This window comes from Furipterus horrens, unplaced genomic scaffold (genome assembly GCF_987537825.1).
Source record: "Furipterus horrens unplaced genomic scaffold, mFurHor1.1.pri manual_scaffold_11, whole genome shotgun sequence".
Classification (NCBI taxonomy): domain Eukaryota; kingdom Metazoa; phylum Chordata; class Mammalia; order Chiroptera; family Furipteridae; genus Furipterus; species Furipterus horrens.
Window position 1 is genome coordinate 50,635,935 of NW_028327181.1, and position 17,363 is coordinate 50,653,297.

The 17,363-nt window shown below is 48.4% G+C and overlaps 1 protein-coding gene across 2 annotated transcripts in view; it reads right to left on the minus strand.

Moving 5' to 3' along the window:
* Nucleotides 1-445: 445 nt before the first annotated feature.
* Nucleotides 446-17,363, minus strand: part of DNAH9 (dynein axonemal heavy chain 9) — a 303,753-nt gene continuing 286,835 nt past the window's right edge. For both annotated transcript variants that reach the window (XM_090290843.1, XM_090290844.1), the window contains 3 exons: nt 15,196-15,378; nt 5,034-5,423; nt 446-910 (listed from right to left, as the gene is read on the minus strand). In XM_090290843.1, coding sequence (XP_090146969.1) covers nt 683-910; nt 5,034-5,423; nt 15,196-15,378 — 801 coding nt within the window. In that variant the 3' untranslated portion in view covers nt 446-682. The remainder of the gene's footprint in view (nt 911-5,033; nt 5,424-15,195; nt 15,379-17,363) is intronic.

Genomic DNA, 17,363 nt, shown 5'->3' on the forward strand with positions numbered 1-17,363 from the left:
GTGTGTGTGTATATACTTCCCTTATCCTCTAGAGTAGCGATCAGCAAACTGTGGCCCGCTGCCTGTTTTAGTAAGTAAAATGTTGGACTGTGGCCGCAGTTGTCATTTATGTATTGTCTACGCCTGCTTTGGGGCTACAGTGGCAGAACTGAGTAGTTGCACCCAAACAATATGCCCTGCAAAGCCTAAGAAAAAGTTTGGTGCCTCCTGGTCCAGAGCAGTGCTTCTCAAACCATAATTTGTGTACAGATCACCTGGGGAGCTTGTCAAAATGCAAACTGATTCACGGGTGACGCTGGTGCCCCTCATCTACCGAGCAGCTGGGAGCCAGAGCGCCGAGCGTGCCACACAGCGGCGTCAGGGCTCAAGGGCCTGTGGCTTGTTTCTCTTTGGCTCTTCAGGGCCATTGATGACTGCAACCCTCAGAGCCTGGACCAGACATGGCTGAAGAACGAATCACTTTATTAGGAAAGGTTCAGTTAGGAAGTGCCTCTCCTCTGGCTCTAGGCCCACGCTCTTCCAGCTCAGCCTCACTTTAGGCTCTTCTCTCCAAGTTCCCTAAAAGAATTCTACAGAATTGTGAGTGCTTATGATTGCTTATCTTTCTGTCTGGTCACCCCCACCCACTTGTCCCTCTGGGCAGTCTTCCCCAGCCCTGTTTTCTCAGTGGATCCGTAGGAAGCTAGACTTGGAGAAGCAAAGCCACTCCAGCTAGAACCCACTTAGATGGGTTCTCCTTTGTCTTCAGGTTGAAAGTCCACACATAGGTGGGTCCCCGCTGAAAAGTCTTGTATACAGGACAAGGGTAGACACTGCGGCAATCTTGCTTATCTGCAGGGATGGCCCTGATGAACATCACGGGCATGGCGGGTGTCAGGTCCTTTAGCTTTGCCTCTGAAATGACCCCAGCCTGAGGACAAGAACACGAGAAGCACCATGTTAGATCAGACCCAGAGCTCAGCCCGCCAGCCTTCCCCAGGCAGAAGGTCCAGGAGCCGAGACCGGGAAGGGCTGTCTGTGTTTATGCCTGGCCCCCTCATGGGCTCCTCAACAGCCCACGGTGAGTGCATCTGGTGCTGTCTTTTGGCCTAAGTCCCCTTCTGAAGGAGAGGTCCAAAAGCTGGTATTTTTCATATACAAATTAATCCCTTTGAAGCTCGAGTCTCTCCTGGTTTTATTTTTGGATTTATTCATTTCAGAAGCATATTGAATGTAACTATTTGCCAGATGTCATGCTAGGTACTGGGGATTTAAAGATGAGTAAGACACACCATCAGCAAATGCTGTAGACTTTGGTTATACCCTGTCCCGGTTTCTGATGTGACCTCATTCACCCTCTAGAGCACTTTGACTTTTTGAGCTGAGGAAGCTATGTTCCATTTTTACTCATGGAACAGGGACCTGGCCTTTCTGTAGCTTTCCAGCTGGGGCCTCTGGTTTGCTGAGGTGTCTCAGTAGAGCGGTCTAGGGCAGTTTTTCCTACACGTTCTGAGAAATGTTCTGAGGGCCTAATCTCCTTCTCAAACAAGCCTGGGAAACGGGGCGACCATGCCTTGGACTTGAAGCTTTACAGGGTGCACTAGTGCACTGAGGACGCGCAGAAGTCCTGGCAGTAAAGAGAACAGTTTAACCTTTAACCTGGGGCTTCCCACGTTTATTTGACAAGGGGACCACCCTTTTCTTTGCAATCTAGTCACTTCCCGTTGCCCAGGTGTTTCATGGAACATCCTTAGGGAGATGCTGCTACCCAGTGAGCCTCAGCTTCCTTGCCCGTGTCCGGGTGACTCAGCCGCTTCTGCTGTGAAGAGAGTTTGGTTTCCTTCCTGTGAAATTTGCTTAAAGGTAAGGATGCACGTCTCCAGTTCTGTTAGAGGCTGATAGGAGGCATGATGAGTAACAACTAAGGGAAACCCCGTCCTCCTCCCCCACAACGGAGTGTTTGCTTATGGCAGAGAGTGGGAGCAGGCGTAGAACTTGTATTCTCCACATACCATAAAACCAACCCCTTTAAAATGTACAATTCAGTGTTTTTAATGTGTAATCATCACTGTAATTCCAGAACATTTTCATCCCCCCAAGAGAAATTAACCATTAGCAGTCACCATCAGCTGTGGAGCACTGACGTCTCCAGCTATTATGACTGGAATCTCTATTTGAATAGCGTGTTTGTTCCATCTGTTTACTTTCAGCCTATTTGTTCTTTGAAGCTAAAGTGTGTGTCTTGTAGAGCGCATAGAGTCGGGTCATTTTAAAAAAATCCATTCTGCCATTCTTTGCCTTTTAATTTTAGTGTTTAATCCATTCTCATTAATGTAATTACTGACAAGGTGAGACTTACATCTCTATTTTACTATTTGTTTTCTATATGTCATGTTTCGTTTTGTTTTTTTGATCCCTCTGTTCCTCCATTATTGCCTTCTTTTGTATTAAATAGATATATAGTGCTGTAATATTTTAATTCCCTTGTTATTTCTTTTAATATGTTTTAAAATTATTTTCTTGGTGGTTTATAAGTTAACATCTTCATTTATAAAACTGTTCCAGATTTATACCAACTTAATTTCAGTAGTATACAAAAAACTTTACTCCTATATAGTTCCAGTCCTTCCTTTCCCCGTGCTTAAGAATTTGTACTGTTTTTATCATACAAATTACATCTTTATACATTTTATGCCTATCAACACAGATATATAAGTATTGCTTCATGAAGTTGTACTTTAAATCAGATACAAGGAAAACATTACAAGCAAAAATTCATTTATATTGTCTTTTACATTTACATATGCAATTACCTTTACTAGTACTTATTTCTTCATGTGACTGGAGTTACTGTCTAGGGTCTATTCACTTTACCCTGAAGGGCTCCCTTTTGTATTACTGGTAGGGCTGGTCTGCTAATAATGAATCATCTCTTTCACTTTAAAAAAAAATCTGGGAATATCTTTAATTTCTCCTTCATTTTTGAAAGCTAGGTTTGCTGGAATAGAGCTCTTGGCTGATGGTCGTCTTCTTTCAGCACTATGACTACATAATTCTGCCTTCTGGCCTTCATGGTTTCTTATGAGAAATCAACTCTTGTAAGTGATGAATTGCTTTTGTCTTGCCACTTCAAGGTTCTCTGTTTGCCTTTATCTTTCAACAGTGACTGTGGCCTGTTAGTTGCCAAGGCTACCAGAGTTTGGGGGAGAAGGGATGGGAATAGGGCAAATTAAAAGACCGCGAAGCTTGCTCTTCTTACTGAGATTCAGCTATTTCCTTTCAATAAACACTCCTTAGATTGCTGAAAGCTTTTGGTGAATTTCCATGGTTCTGAAAATGTTGATTCGAACAGTGTGTTTGACCAATGTTCTCACTGTTCTATGGACAAGAGAATTTTTGGAAGTCTTTACTCTTACATTTTTGCTGAAATCCATCTGGAATGGACACTGTCAGAACAAGAGCTCTTGGTGGGCAGGTGTTGCTTTTTTGGAAAGTGGTTTTTTATTAGCAGTACTTACAAACAAGGTAATGGAAATTGGAGGGAGATGCCTGGAGTCCTGTCCTTTATCCCCGCCTCCCCCGCCCCCGCCCGAGCCACTGCTCTTCGTTTTGAGCCTCTTTCCTCCTTTGTTGTACGTCTCCCACTTCGGTGTTTTTGGTGGCCTCACTCTGGCTCTCCCTGCACCACGGTGCCTGCAACACAGTCCGCGTGTGGTCTCCACTGGCAGGGTCTTATACCAGAGGCCAGGCAGAGAGGGGAACGCCAGCTTCCCCATCAAGGTCCAGGCTGCTTAAAAACACTGTCCCACTTTATTGCCCTACCCGTTGGCTCTTCATTGGTCTCCTGGGGCCACCATAACAAATTACCACAAACTTGGGGGCTTAGTGCAACAGAAATGTATTCTTTCAAGTTCTGAAGGCCAGAATTCTAAAATCACGGTATAGTCAGGGTTGGTTCCTTCTGGAGGCTCTGAGGCAGAAGCTGCCCTGTGCCTCTTCCTAGCTTCTGGCGGCTGCTGGCAATCCTTGGCGTTTGCTGGGTGGCAGATGCATCATTCGGACCTCTGCCTCCATCTTCATGGGGCATTCTCTTCTGCCTCCAGCATGGCCTTCTTATAAGGAGGATTTAGGTCCTATTCTAGTAGGACCCTGTTTCCAAATAAGGCCACCTTCTGAGGTTCTGGGTGGACATGAACTGCGAAAGGACACTGTTCAACCCAGTACAGCTTAATATGTATATTCACATGGCCTTCTAGGGGCTTCTAACAGTTGTTCCCCATTAGTTTGATACTGACTGCTAGGAATAGTTTAGTGTCACTTGCCAAGTGGGATATTTCACTAAGAACTCCTTGCAGGTCATATGTATGATAAATGTAAATTTGTACATTTTCGTTCATGCCATTTACCCCAGCCATCTGTGCTTATTTGCCAGTTCTCTATCCATTATAAACATCTCAAATCTTAGGGTGATCCCAATCTTATGGTGACTCAAATTTGTATTAGTGTTCAGTAAGGAATCCTTTCAGAATGCCACTTTAAATGACATCTGCAGGATCCCCTTTGCTGAAGGGACTCCTGCCCTCCTAGAGCTCATGAATGAGGGAAGTGGCACAGGAAAGTGAAATGACACTCCCAGGTCACACAGCGCAGGGGTGGCTGACTCCAGCACTTTCTGAGCACTCCCTCGATGCCAGGTTCTGTTCTGAGTTAGTCTTGCATAATGACTCAGTTCATTTTTCACAGGAACTCCATTGTCCCATACAACCATTGAGTAAACTAAGATTTGGAGAAATAGAATTATATCCCAAGGTCCCAGAGTTAATTAAGGGTGGTGTTCGGAATCAGATGCACCTAGTCTGGTTCCAGAGCTGTTGCTTTTAACCATCTGCTCACTCTACCAAGCCAGGGCTCTTTGCACCATCAACCATAGTTGCATAATAGCGGCTTGTGAGCCTCAAGGGAAGATGACCTAGGTCAGAAGATTCAGGGACATCCCTGCTAGTAATCACACTAGGGGAGGAGCGTGTATGCAGTGAGCCCAGAGACGGGTTTACCTGTGCGTCCCAGCGAGCCCCTTCCATGAAGAGGCCATGGATATAGGCTCCTTCCCGAGGAGGGCTTCTGAACTCCTCTCTGCTCTTCTTTGTCACGTCACACTGCAGGGCCATCTGGTCTAGGGGCCACTCGTTCTTGCGGGCCATGGACTGCATTATGGCGGTCAGGAAGGACTGGGGGTTGAAGAAGCCCGTCAGCCACACGGTGGAGGGCACTATGAAGTCGCCTGTCCAAGCCTCCAGCTCCTTGATTCGGCTGAGGAGGTCCAAAAACCAGGCGGCCAGGCCTGCCGTGGAAGGGTAGGCTCGCCTGGCCCAGGGCTCTGGTACCGCGTCTAGGAACAGGTCGTCCTGTAAGGTCTCCATGTCGCCCGTCATGGTCAGCTCCCCCTGCAGACAAAGAGTGAGAAGAGGAAGTGAGGGGGCAGCAAGTCCCTGCAAACAGCCAGCCTCAGGGACTCCTGGCTCGTGGCCCTCCGGAAGACAGGCGGTGACCCCAGAGACGGGGGATACAATATCTTATCTGGTACTTGATCTGCAGGGTTTGTTCCACAGAGGCTGGTCCTAGAACACTCTCCCTGCTCCGGTGATGTCAGTCTACACCTGTGTACTGGCGGTAGCAGACTGGTCCACTACGGACCTCCGGCCGCCTGAGGGCTCCACGCTGACTCAGCACCGCCCTGGAACTTGACCTCCACGACTCTCCTGCAGCCTCTGCCGTGGCCCTGCAGGCGCTGGCATGCAGCTCAGAAGCACAGGCTCACTAAGTTGAATTTAAAGATGGTTTTCAATGAAAACCTTTCTTTACAAATCTCATCTAGCCATTGGAAGAGGATTCCTTAAAGTTGTCTAACAGTTTGATTTCTGAAGGAAATCCTCGATTGGGGGGAATGTAGATCCTCTGGGCTTCGGCTTGTGTTCATAAGGAATACTTGTTTCTCATTTTCTTTTCTCATAGTGTCTTTTGTATCAGGGTAATTCTGGCCTCGTGAAATTTTGCTGGGAAGTGTTCCCTCTGCTTTTTATTTAAATTAAACTTTTTCAGATAATTATAGATACACGTGCAGTTGTAGGAAATAATACAGACTGTTTCCCCCCATGGCAACATCTTGCAAAACTTATAGTACAATATGGTAAACAGGATACTGATTTGATGCAGTCAAGGCTCAAAACATTTACATCACCACCCGGATTCCTTGTATAGTCACTCCAACTCCTCCTGTCCCACCCTTTCTGTGACCCCTAGTAACCACTGACCTAGTCTCTATTTACGCAATTTTGTCATTTCAGGAAAAGGAATTACTGAAAAACTTAAAGTCTCAAGAATAATGCAAGCCAAGGACTTTGAATGGATTACTGTGTATGTGTGTAATTTTCTAAATCCCTGATTTAGAAAAACAATCACACTGAAGTCTTCTCAGGCTACACAGCACTTGCAGTGGTGAACAAACAAATTAAATGGAACGACACATACTGAGGTGTGAACAGGTGCAGCTGAGCGGTTGACCTCCTCCTTCCTACATCACCTTTGTACTTAGACCCACAGCAACACAGTGAAGGCTGTGCTCATTTTTCCCCCAGAAATATTTAACAATGAGAAGAGTCCTGCCCTGGCTGGTGTGGTACAGTTGGTTGGAGTGTCATCCTGTGGTCCAAAAGGTGGATTCGATTCCAGGCCAGGGCACAGATCCAGGTTGTGAGTTTGATCCCTAGTTGGGGCACATACATCAAGGCAGCCAATCGATGCTTCTCTCTCACACTGATGTTTCTCTCTCTCTCTCTTTCCCTCCTTTCCTCTTTCTCTAAAAGCTATGAAAAAAGAAATGTCCTCAGGTAAGGATTAAAAAAAAAAAGCCTCTGCTTGATGAGTTTATAGTTGAGCTGAGAAAGCAGGATTTATATTTGTGGAAAGGCTTGAGTGATGACTTAAGAGCAGTTTCAAAGAGATGCAGGCAAGAGTGCATATTAATCCAGGAACCATGCTGGACCTCTGCACTGTATAGATGTGGAGGAGCAAAGTGCGCGCAAGCGGTGGTACTGGTCAGAGAAAGGCTTATAGGGAAGACTCATTTACAGGTGTGTGTTTAAGATGGGAAGAGCCATCGACAGGCAAGGAGGCAGGGGATGGCTGTTACAGACACCTGCCGTGCAGCGCTGTGGGCCTGCGTCATGCAGAGAAGGCCGTGGCTGAGCACAGTGCCTTCTAGGGAGGCAGGAGGCCTGGGAGGCCCCAGCCAGTGGTTCTCAGCACTCCTTTCTAACAGCCATGATGGAACATGCCCAACACCAGGACATGGTTCAATGCCAGTAGATCAGCTGTCCCACCGCTTTGCTCATACAGTAAAGAGAATCTGAATCATGGGAGTGAGAGTGATCAGGGGGCAGAGCCAGGCAAACCCACGGATGTAATGCGGATGTAATGCGTTGGCATGCCATGAAGCCTGGGGAGCACTGAGGGTGTGTGTGGATCCACTAGGTTCGTATTGATACAGGATAGTGGGAAGCTGGGAAGATCCCTTGCCAAGTGGAATAAGGAAACTGAACACAGTGGCTGAGCAAGTTACAGCCAGGTGCGGACGGTCACCAGGCAGGAAGGCAGAGTGCCTGGCAGGGGGCAAAGCTGGAAAATCAAGGACCTCACCCCCAGGGTAACCTCATCCCCCTGGAGCTAACATCTGGGATAGAACATCTAGGGCTTGGTTGTGTTTCAGCTCCAGGCCCCAAAAAGCAGCAAAACCAGGTGGGTGATACCAGAACCAGCTGCAATGACTAAAGACCCCCTGCCCTGTCACTGACCAATCAGTGGAGACCATGGCCCTGACAGGGCACACCTGGAGGACTGATGAATATTCTGCTGAGACCTCCCCTAAGAGTCCCACCTGCAAGAGAGAGACAAAAGCCTCAAGACAGAGGACCCCCTGCACTCTCCCACTGGGGGGCAACTGGTGCCATTTCCATTTCCCTCTTCTGCCCCCACTTCTTTCCCCACAGGCACGTGTCTCCTAAACTCAGAGGCAGTGGGCAGCTGGCAGCTTACCCCAGGCTGATCCCCTGGACCCGTCCGTAAGGCCCCCTTTTCTCCAACTTCTCAGTGAGTTCAGGCAGCCCAGCCTGGGTCCTCCTGTTGCTTCTTCTGTGCTGAGCTCTTTCTTGTTTCACTGTCCTCAGCTTTAATAAATGGACCTTCATACTCATCTGGATTCCTGCTGTGAAATCTTTCCTACGTGAAGTCAAGAACCCACACACTTCAGCTGGCCCTAGACAGACCCGCTCCAGGCCAGGCCCCTGTCCAGTGACCATATGATTAACCAAAGAACATGTATGCATATATGCATGGCCCATGGACACAGACAACAATGTGATGAAGGCTGGGGGGCAGGGCTGGGTGGAGGGGGCAAAGGAGGGAAATGGGGTTCTTCTGTAATTGTGTCAACAATAAAAAAAAAATACATAGACAAATGAAGACTCATTATAAAAGAAGAAAGTCCAATGTGGGGAAAAATTGTGACAACTGTAATAGAACAACAATAATAAAAAAAAAAGATATCGACCATAATAATTTTTTTAAATAAAAAATTTAAGAAGTTGTCAATGGCCATTTTATTTACATGATTATACAGTGCTTTTTATAAACTACACCAAAATTGATTCTCCACAAAACTGTGGGGTTTTTGTTAAATCTGGGTGTGTCTGTGGAACTCGTCTGCCACATGGGTTGACTGGGAGTAAATGACCCCCATCCTGGGGTCATCCCCTCACATGAAGCAGCAGAACAGGGTCAGAAGTACTGGGAAAAGGGCGACAAAATGGCCTGGTCCTTTGGCCCCTCTGCTGAGGGCTGTGGCGGCGTGAGCCAAACAGAGACGAGCTCAGGCGGGACTTGGCTCTGCCAGCCGCTGCCATTTGCTTGTACAGCAAAGTCCTTTCTTTCCCGGTTGTCTCCCTGGGCCCTTACTTGGTGGTAGGTACCATGCCACCGACAGCCAAGTGCCACTTCTGAAAACAGTGAAGTCACAGGAGCACCTACTCCGAGTTTCGATGTAATAAGGAGTCATATGCTTAAGGTGGAAATATACTTGTACGCAATAGGAAGGATTTTCAGGGCAGGGACACTATTCTGTAAGACACTAATGGTGGATACATGTCATCGCACACTTGTCCAAATCCACAGAACATACATCAAGAGGGAACCCTAATGTAAACTCTGGGCCTTGCTTGGGTCATTATGAGTCAAAGTAGGTTCATCAGTGGTAACAACTGGGCCGCTCTGGTGGCGATGTTGATGGGGGGTGGGCAGCTGTGCGTGGAGTGGGGCAGAGGGCATATGGGAACTCTCTGTGTCGTCTCGGTAACTTTAGGTTGCTATAAACCTAAAAATGCTCTAGAAAATAAAACATGGTAATATGCCCTGGCTGGTGTGGCTCAGTGGATTGAGCTCTGTCCTGTGAACTGAAATTTGCCAGTTCAATTTCCAGTCAGGGCACATGCTGGTCCCCAGGTTGGGGGTGTGCGAGAGGCAACGATCGATGTTCCTCTCCCTCCCTTCCTCTCTGCCTAAAAATAAATAAATAAAATCTTAAAAAAAAAACATATGGTAATAAAATATATGCAATACTTACATTTTAACACCCTTCAGAAATCTGAAATAATTTTAACAGCAGAGGAACATAAAATGTGTTACTAGGCTTTCTTAAACATTTCTCACATCTGCTTATAAGGTGAATATAATTTATTGGGACAATGACTTTGCATTTACTAATTGAACGTGCAAGTGATGGAGCCTTAGAGAATGTACTATCTTTTAGGTTTTGTCCATTGGAGAGTGAAGCAGGAAGGATTTAGGAAAAGAAGAAATTTGCCTTGTAGTTCGGTTTCTGAGCTCACATATTCCCATGACCTTGAGCAGAAGTAGCAATGACTCATCTTCAGAGGAGGGGCCAGGACGGAACAGAGAGAACACGGCCCTGTAGTCACTAAGTGTGACTCGTGTCCCTCTCGTAGGGGAAGAGGAATATATCTATTGACTCTAGGACAGCATTTCCTCAAAGATGTTCAGGAAAAATTAGTTTGCTAAGATGCTGCCCGACTGGTGGAGGCTGGAGTGGGCAGACAGTACGTTTCTGTGGCCAAACTCTGGGCAATGAGTCCCTTCTTGAAGACTCGCGCTGTACTCCCATAGGGGAACCTGCTTTCATTGATTCAAGCCCAACTTTCTACAACTCCTCCTGCCTGCATCCCATGGAACCCCAGATAACATCTGCATGTGCTTGGTCACAGGTCAAGTGCCAACAACAAAAATTCGCAGAGAAAACACTGACGCTTTCCCCTAAGAAAATGACCCATTCAGGGGCCGGTGACTTGCCTGCTACATGTCAGCAGGGCAGGGAAACCTGGGACAACTAAAGGTGGGGGGGGGGTGCCTTATGGTGGATGTGACCTTAATCATTTTATTCATCTTAAATCAGGGGTCCCCAACTGCCCTCCTCCCCGTCTGTGGATGCTGCTCGCTGGCATCACCGCCTGAGCTTCAACTCCTGTCTCTTTCTGATTCACCTCTGTCTGGAAAAATTGTCTCCCACGAAACCGGTCCCTGGTGCCAAAAAGGCTGAAGGCCACTGCTGTAGATAAGGGCTCTCCTGAACTTCCTTTGATGTGACATAAAACAAAACCTTATTTTTCTGATAGGTAGTGAGCTTGTGAAGAGCTCAGACTCCTAAGGTCCAGTCCAGACCTCAGGTGCCAACCTCTGGAGGGCCAGGACTGTCACCTGCAAAGGGCACCACCCGTGTGTCTGAAGTGGCTGGCGCTCCAGGCTGGCGGTCACACAGTCCCCTCAACCCACGGGGCTCAGCAGCACCCACGTGCCTCCTTCTCCAGGGGCTGCCGGCTGCCCCCTGACCTGAGTGCCAGCTCCTGTTGCCTCTTCTTCCCTCTGCAGATGGTCTTTGCAAGCAGCTTTCATGTGTCTGAAACATGGGAGGTGTGGGGATGGGGAGGGAGGTGGGAAGGATACGGGTCCCACCCCTTCCAGTCTGGCTTCCAGACTGGGGGTGGCAGGACACCCACTTGGGTGTCCTGACAGAGGGCCGTGGGAAGATCGAAGGCCTCTGGCCTGGGGCAGCTGCCTGGGGGCTGGCAACTGTCGGTCATTCAAGGGCCAAAGCAAGGCGCCCCTCTCAGACCTGCACTGTTCAGTCGACGCACAGGGGGTCTGAATAAAGAGCGGGAGGAATTCTCCAAGTCGGCAAGATGGACTTCAAGTTCGAACATCTTTCATGTATTTAGAAACAAATTTTGTCCATCACGCGGGGTTATCAGCCACTGAAGCACAGGGGAAATGTCTGATGCCATCAAACACCTGAATGGTAGACTAGAAAGCCGTCCTCGCCCCCTGCATGCCAGGCTGCCCACGGCTCCACCTCTCACTGCCCTTCCCAAGCGCAGTGCCATGCAAGCTGCAGAGGTGAGCTGCTGGCCTCATTTACAGATGAACTTTATTTTCGTAATATGTATTATTTACATTCATATATCTAAAATTGCAAATATTTCAATATGGAATCAATATAAAATTATTAATAAGATATTTAACATTTAAAATCTTTAAAATCTTATGTTTAATTTGCATGATGGCACTTCTCAATTTGGACTAGCCGCATTTCAAGTGCGAACCTGCCACTAGCAGCTACTTTATTGTACAGAGAAGGTCTAGGAATTGGGAGTCTCGTGTAATTTTCTTACACAGGCAGAGAATTTTCTGGGCAGGCTGTCATCTGTATACGGCCATTTGAAATTTATGCATAGTTGCTATTGGCCTTTGGGAGTTTTGTACATCAGGCTCTAGTGCATTTGGTTAGTGGGAGTCAGTACCTTTGACCAGTCAACTCTGAGATACTTGCAGGACTGGATTCTTCATTGTGTAAGGTCAAGAGCCAGATTTCTGAGTACGCTGAGTTCCCAAGGGAATGCCTCTCTGCAGGCACCTGGTGTGGCCAGCCGCCCTCTCCTGCCCCTGCTCCCCCCTCCCCCCACGCCTCCTCTACCATCTGTGTGTGCTGGATGCTTGGAGCTCTCAGCCATCAGGGGCTTCATGTACTGGGCCTCTCAGTTCACCTAACACTTTGGGGGGAGTAGCATCGTGGTTTCTCATGCAGCCAATTGTGAATGATTACAAGTATGAAATTCTTTATCCTAAATGCTAAGGGTATTGATGTACTAATGTAAAAAGTTAGACTTTTTCTACCTTTCGTGCACAGTCTGGGCCGAGCATTTGGGTGCCCAGGTTTATTTATTTATTTTATTTAATTTAAGGTTTTATGTGTTTATTTTAGAGAGAGGGGAAGGGAGGGAGAAAGGGAGAGAAACATCAATGGTTGCCTCTGGTATGCTCCCAATTGGAGACCTGGCCTGCAACCCAGGCAGGTGCCCTGACCGGGGACTGAACCGGTGACCCTTTGGTTCGCAGGCTGGCACTCAACCCACTGAGCCACAGCAGCCAGGGCTGGGTGTCCAGGTTTAATGTGCCAGGTAGCATAAGCTGTCCCATGTCCCCCCCTGTGCTCCACCTAAAATCCTCCTAGAACATTAAAGTGACTGTTGAAGAGAAAGAAAGGACAGGGAAAGGAGGAGAACCTCAGTCAGAATTTCCTCCCTGCCTCCTGCCAGGCAAGCTGCCAGAGTCCTGGTGGGAAGCCTGGAGCTGAGCAGTTTCTCGTGTCTTCATTGATCGGACTGTCCAGCGGGGCCCTCACGCCTCCTGCACATGCCAGGACGTCCTGTGAACCCGCCTGTCCAGGTCAGTCCCATCTGCTGTTCCCTCTCCAGCTCTCACTTCTTGCAAGCTCACCTCTCTCTCTTCCACAGACGTAAACACTTCCCTTACTCTGAAGCACGCTACTTCTCTGCGAAGACGTTTGTTCATTCTTTTTCTTCTACCTACTTGCCTTAACACGGTGCTTCACAAACTGGACTCGTCCCAAGAATTGCCTGGCTGCCGGATAGAAATGCAGGTTTCCAGAACCTGGCTCTGGAGGCTGGCAGGACTGGACGGTGGAGGTGGGAATGTGTATTGTGATAAAACCACCAGGGAGTGTGATGACCAGATGGATTTGGGGACCTACTCTGATGGGACTTGTTTTTCATGACAGCATTTTTAAGCGGAGATTGCTCTGTCTGTCCCCCAGCTTACAGAAGGACAAAAAGAAAAAGGCAATCTCCAGTTGCCCTTTCTGCTTCTGGGTCATTGTTCTGTCAACACTGGCCACCTTCTGAAGCTCACCATGTCACTATCACTCGCTGAGCGGAACCGTTGCTCTGGCCAAAGTAGGTTAAATCTTAGAGCAGGCTTAGGTTCCTCTGCTGGGGATCTCTGGGAGACCCTTCCTGTCACCACCTGCCATAACCCTAGCCTACCCCTAAAGCCCCCTCGATGCCACTTCTCCTCCAGGGCCTTCCCTGATGCCACATGCTTGTTTCCCCCTTTCCCTTCCCACATCTCTCCCTGTGGCCTTGAATTAATTCTGTCTTATAGTACACTCAGTGTGTGCTTGCTTCCTCAAGACTGTCACTCTGGGGCCGAGGGCTCCCCCCAGCATGGGGTGCCGAGCGAGACTCGCCCAAAGAGCGCATGCATCAGCCCTGCTTGCATAGACGGGACCCCTGTATCTCCTCCCAGGCACGCTATGCAATCCGTGACACCAGACAGCAGCGAAGGCTCTTGGAAGAAAAATGGGCGGATGAATTGGAAGTCAAATGGGTAAACAGGCTGCACCCAATTGTGTGGATTCAATAAGCTAAGATTGCAACAAATCTACCCAAGATAATTACTAATATACACTGGGTACCACGGCAATGGAGCTGAATAATGTGACAGCAAAGTCCTTATTTACATTAGAGGTTGTTCTGCAAAGTTCCGTATTTCATTGCATCACACGCTGGTGCCTAGTTTGAGAACATCATCAAACATCGTCAGCCTTCAGCAGCCCCTCCCGTCTCCCTTCTCACCTTATTTCCCTCATCCATACTGCGGGGAGAGGGGAATGAACAGATTTATAAAAAACCCACTAACCTAGGTGCTGCCATTTATTCTGTGACCACATGTGAAGAAACTCACAGTTGTTTTTCCTGTGCACACATGACCACGGTGTGTGAGTCCAAGAGCCAGGCAGGAAGGCAGTAGCCCCCGGCGGCCCCAGCATCCTGGGCTGGGCTGAGCCTTCACTGTTGGCTACGAAACTGGGTTCTCACTTGACTGTGTGTGGGGTCACAATTCTTTTAATAAATGTGCTGACGTAAACTGGCCACAGTCACCTTCCTCAGCTCCTGAAAGGCAGCAGGCCCTCCCATTGACCTATCATGCAGGTGAACGGTTATAACAATGCATATCTAGTAGACGCTGCACTACTGCTCTTATGGTGAATAAAGTAGCCTGTTGACTTCATCCGTTGCAGAAATATTATGGTGGACTCATTGCTCACGAGAAACCTCAGCTTGTCCAAACTTGGATCTTTCAACAGCCTCGACATTATAGAAGATGAAAGTTCTTTCCTTTCCCTTTTACAGGTGACAAGACTATTAGCTAATACTTTTGGGTACTTACCACATTGTTCTAAACACTCTGTGTAAGTGAATTTATCAAACTCCTCCAAAAGCCCTATGAAGTAGGACCATTGTCCCTGTTTTATAGATGAAGTAGCTGAGAGATGGTGAAATTTAAGTCACTTTAAAGCCACACATTGAGGAAATGGAAGAGTTGGGAGTTGGTCCCAGTCTGGAACCTGTGGCTTTACCCAGCACACATTTGCGCCTTACCTGGAAGTGATTTTGCCTAAGTCAGTAGAAGACACTGGGGTGGGGGCGGGGGGAGGGGAGTCATGATTTCTCTCTGTTGTCATTCAGGGTATGGTCCTCCCCCCGCTCCCCTTAGGCAGCTCACATAAGGTGACCAACCAGTCACAGCTCATTCCCACTTCAGCACAGTGGCAGGTCCCAGACCTTGTGACTTACTCTCCCTGCAACGTGAACAGCCCCAGTGTCTGGGAGCAACAACTTCTTGTGTGTTTAGTTAGCTGTGGGAGAATGGCTCCCCAGCTCCCAGGTTCCTGGTGCCACTTTGTCCCCAAGGGGGCCAGCCAGCAGTGGCCTTCCCACCCAGGACCTCTCCCACCTGTAGGCCGAGGTGCAGCTCCCTGAGCGAGCGCTGGATCTCCCCGGTGAGCACGTTCATCCGCTCGCACTCCTGGAAGATGACGGCCACGTACGGGGTGTGCTCCTTCACCTTGGCCGTCAGCTCCGGGATGTTAAACTCATCTGTTAGCCGCTCCAGTATTTCTTCCAGAAGGGCCTTGACCTGCCCGCAGTAGGAAACACGGGGTTCAGAAGGGGCTCGATTTCCCTGTGATCTGGCACTAAAGAGGCTTATCCCCTTGCCTGCTGGCTTGGGTCGCTGTGTCAGGGGTGGAGGACCGACCACAGGAGGGCCTCTCCTTAGGCTGTGACTTGTGCAACCAGCTTAAAAAGATGAACCCAGAAACCTTTCCAGAAATGGGGAGTTGGAGAAACCCAGACTGAAACACTTCGCTGTGAGAATCAAACTAGAAAGGCACAGCACAGAACTGGCCCAGGGCAGTCATTTTGGGCCACAAATATATATATATATATTTTCATTCTGAGTTTCCAGAAGGCTGCATTGTGGTTTCTGTCCTTGTGTCCTGGAAGAAGCGCCCCCAGCTATCATGCCAACCTCCTCCCCACCCCATGTCCCTTTTGCCACACAAACTACCAGCTGATTAGACCAGGGAGCCAGAACAGCTAGGGTGTCTCTCCTGGAAAATTGGAAGTGAGGCACCGACATACTGAGTTATTTGGGGGCAAGCATTGGAGGCCGAGCCTGCCATTTTAAATTATTATTTATTTGTTTGTTTATTCCTCACCTGAGGCTATTTTTTCATAGCTTTTAGAGAGAGAGGATGGTGGGCAGGGTAGAAATATGGATGAGAGAGAGAAACATCAATGTGAGAGAAACACCGATTGGTTGCCTCCTGTCCATGCCCTGACCGGGTATCAAACTCATGGCCTTTCGATACAAGATGATGTTCCAACCAACTGAGCCACACTGGCCAGGGCTGAGTCTGCCAGTTTGAGGCAAATGAGGGATCCCCGAAGGTCTGTCATCAGAGAAAGAGAAAGGAAACAAGTGCGGACGTCATCGAACACGTGGTCAGCAGAGAAGGATGGAGGAGGGAGGCCCTGGGTCCTGAGAGGCAAGTGGTGGCTGCCTGGTGTTTTTGTCTGCATGCCATCTCTCTCCCCTTCTTCTTCTCCCCTACTTCCTTTGTGAAATTACCTCTTCCCATTGTTTTGGGGTACGGTCTTGGGGGCCGGCCCTCCCATGACCCAAGTAGGCCAACCTGCTGATCTTTTCCAGGAGCAGGACGATTTGAATGTGAAGATATGGATTCAGGGACAGAAAGTGGCTGGAGCCGCTGCCAGGACGGAAGTGCCCTGCGAGGACCGTCCACCTGTCTCCTCCTTGGGCCCAGAGCCACTGTGCTTTCTGTCCTTTCTCAGGATACCTGTGATATGGTGAGCTAGTTCTTGCTTATTGCAGCTACATCGGTCCCTGCTGCTTGCCACCAAAGAACCCCGACTGAGTTAATACAGCTGTTATGCATCACCCACATGGATTTTAGCACCTCATTTAACTCTCAATTTTCTGCACCTATAAAAATTTCTAAGAGCGTTTTTCTCTACCTGGCCCCCCTCCTCTGACTCCCAGGGCTGATACAAAGATCAAATCAAATGAGTTGATGAATGTGGCAGTGTCTGAAAGCAATAAAAAACTACATAAATGTAAAGGATTATTAATATTCACTTTGCCTTGTATTGTTAACATACAATACATCCTCCAGGAAAAGAGCTGATGCCAGAAAAAAGAAAGTACAACTCATCACCCTGTCACCAATAGGTCTCCGGTGCTGTCACAGTAAAATCTGGAACGGCATTTTAATGGCACCTGAAAGCTGCCAGAGGGGCAGGAGACAAATAGCGAAAATTGTATCATATTTCTGTCTCTGGAGCGGAATTTGAAGAAACAGTCGTGTAACTGTGAGCTGCCATTTGGACATGATTCACAACAGGACTGAAGAGATAGTCTGAAGGCATCGCTCCAGAGCACAAGGAATGGGGCGATAGCCCAGGCCGTGGCGGCCCAGCGCTGCGAGGGCAGGGAGCAGCCCCGCAGGTTCAGACAAACCCCTCCCCTGCCCAGAGAAGCCCAAAGGCCCCTTTGGATGGGAGCAGTGGGTCGCCAGGGGTGTGCTCTACTTTATTTAC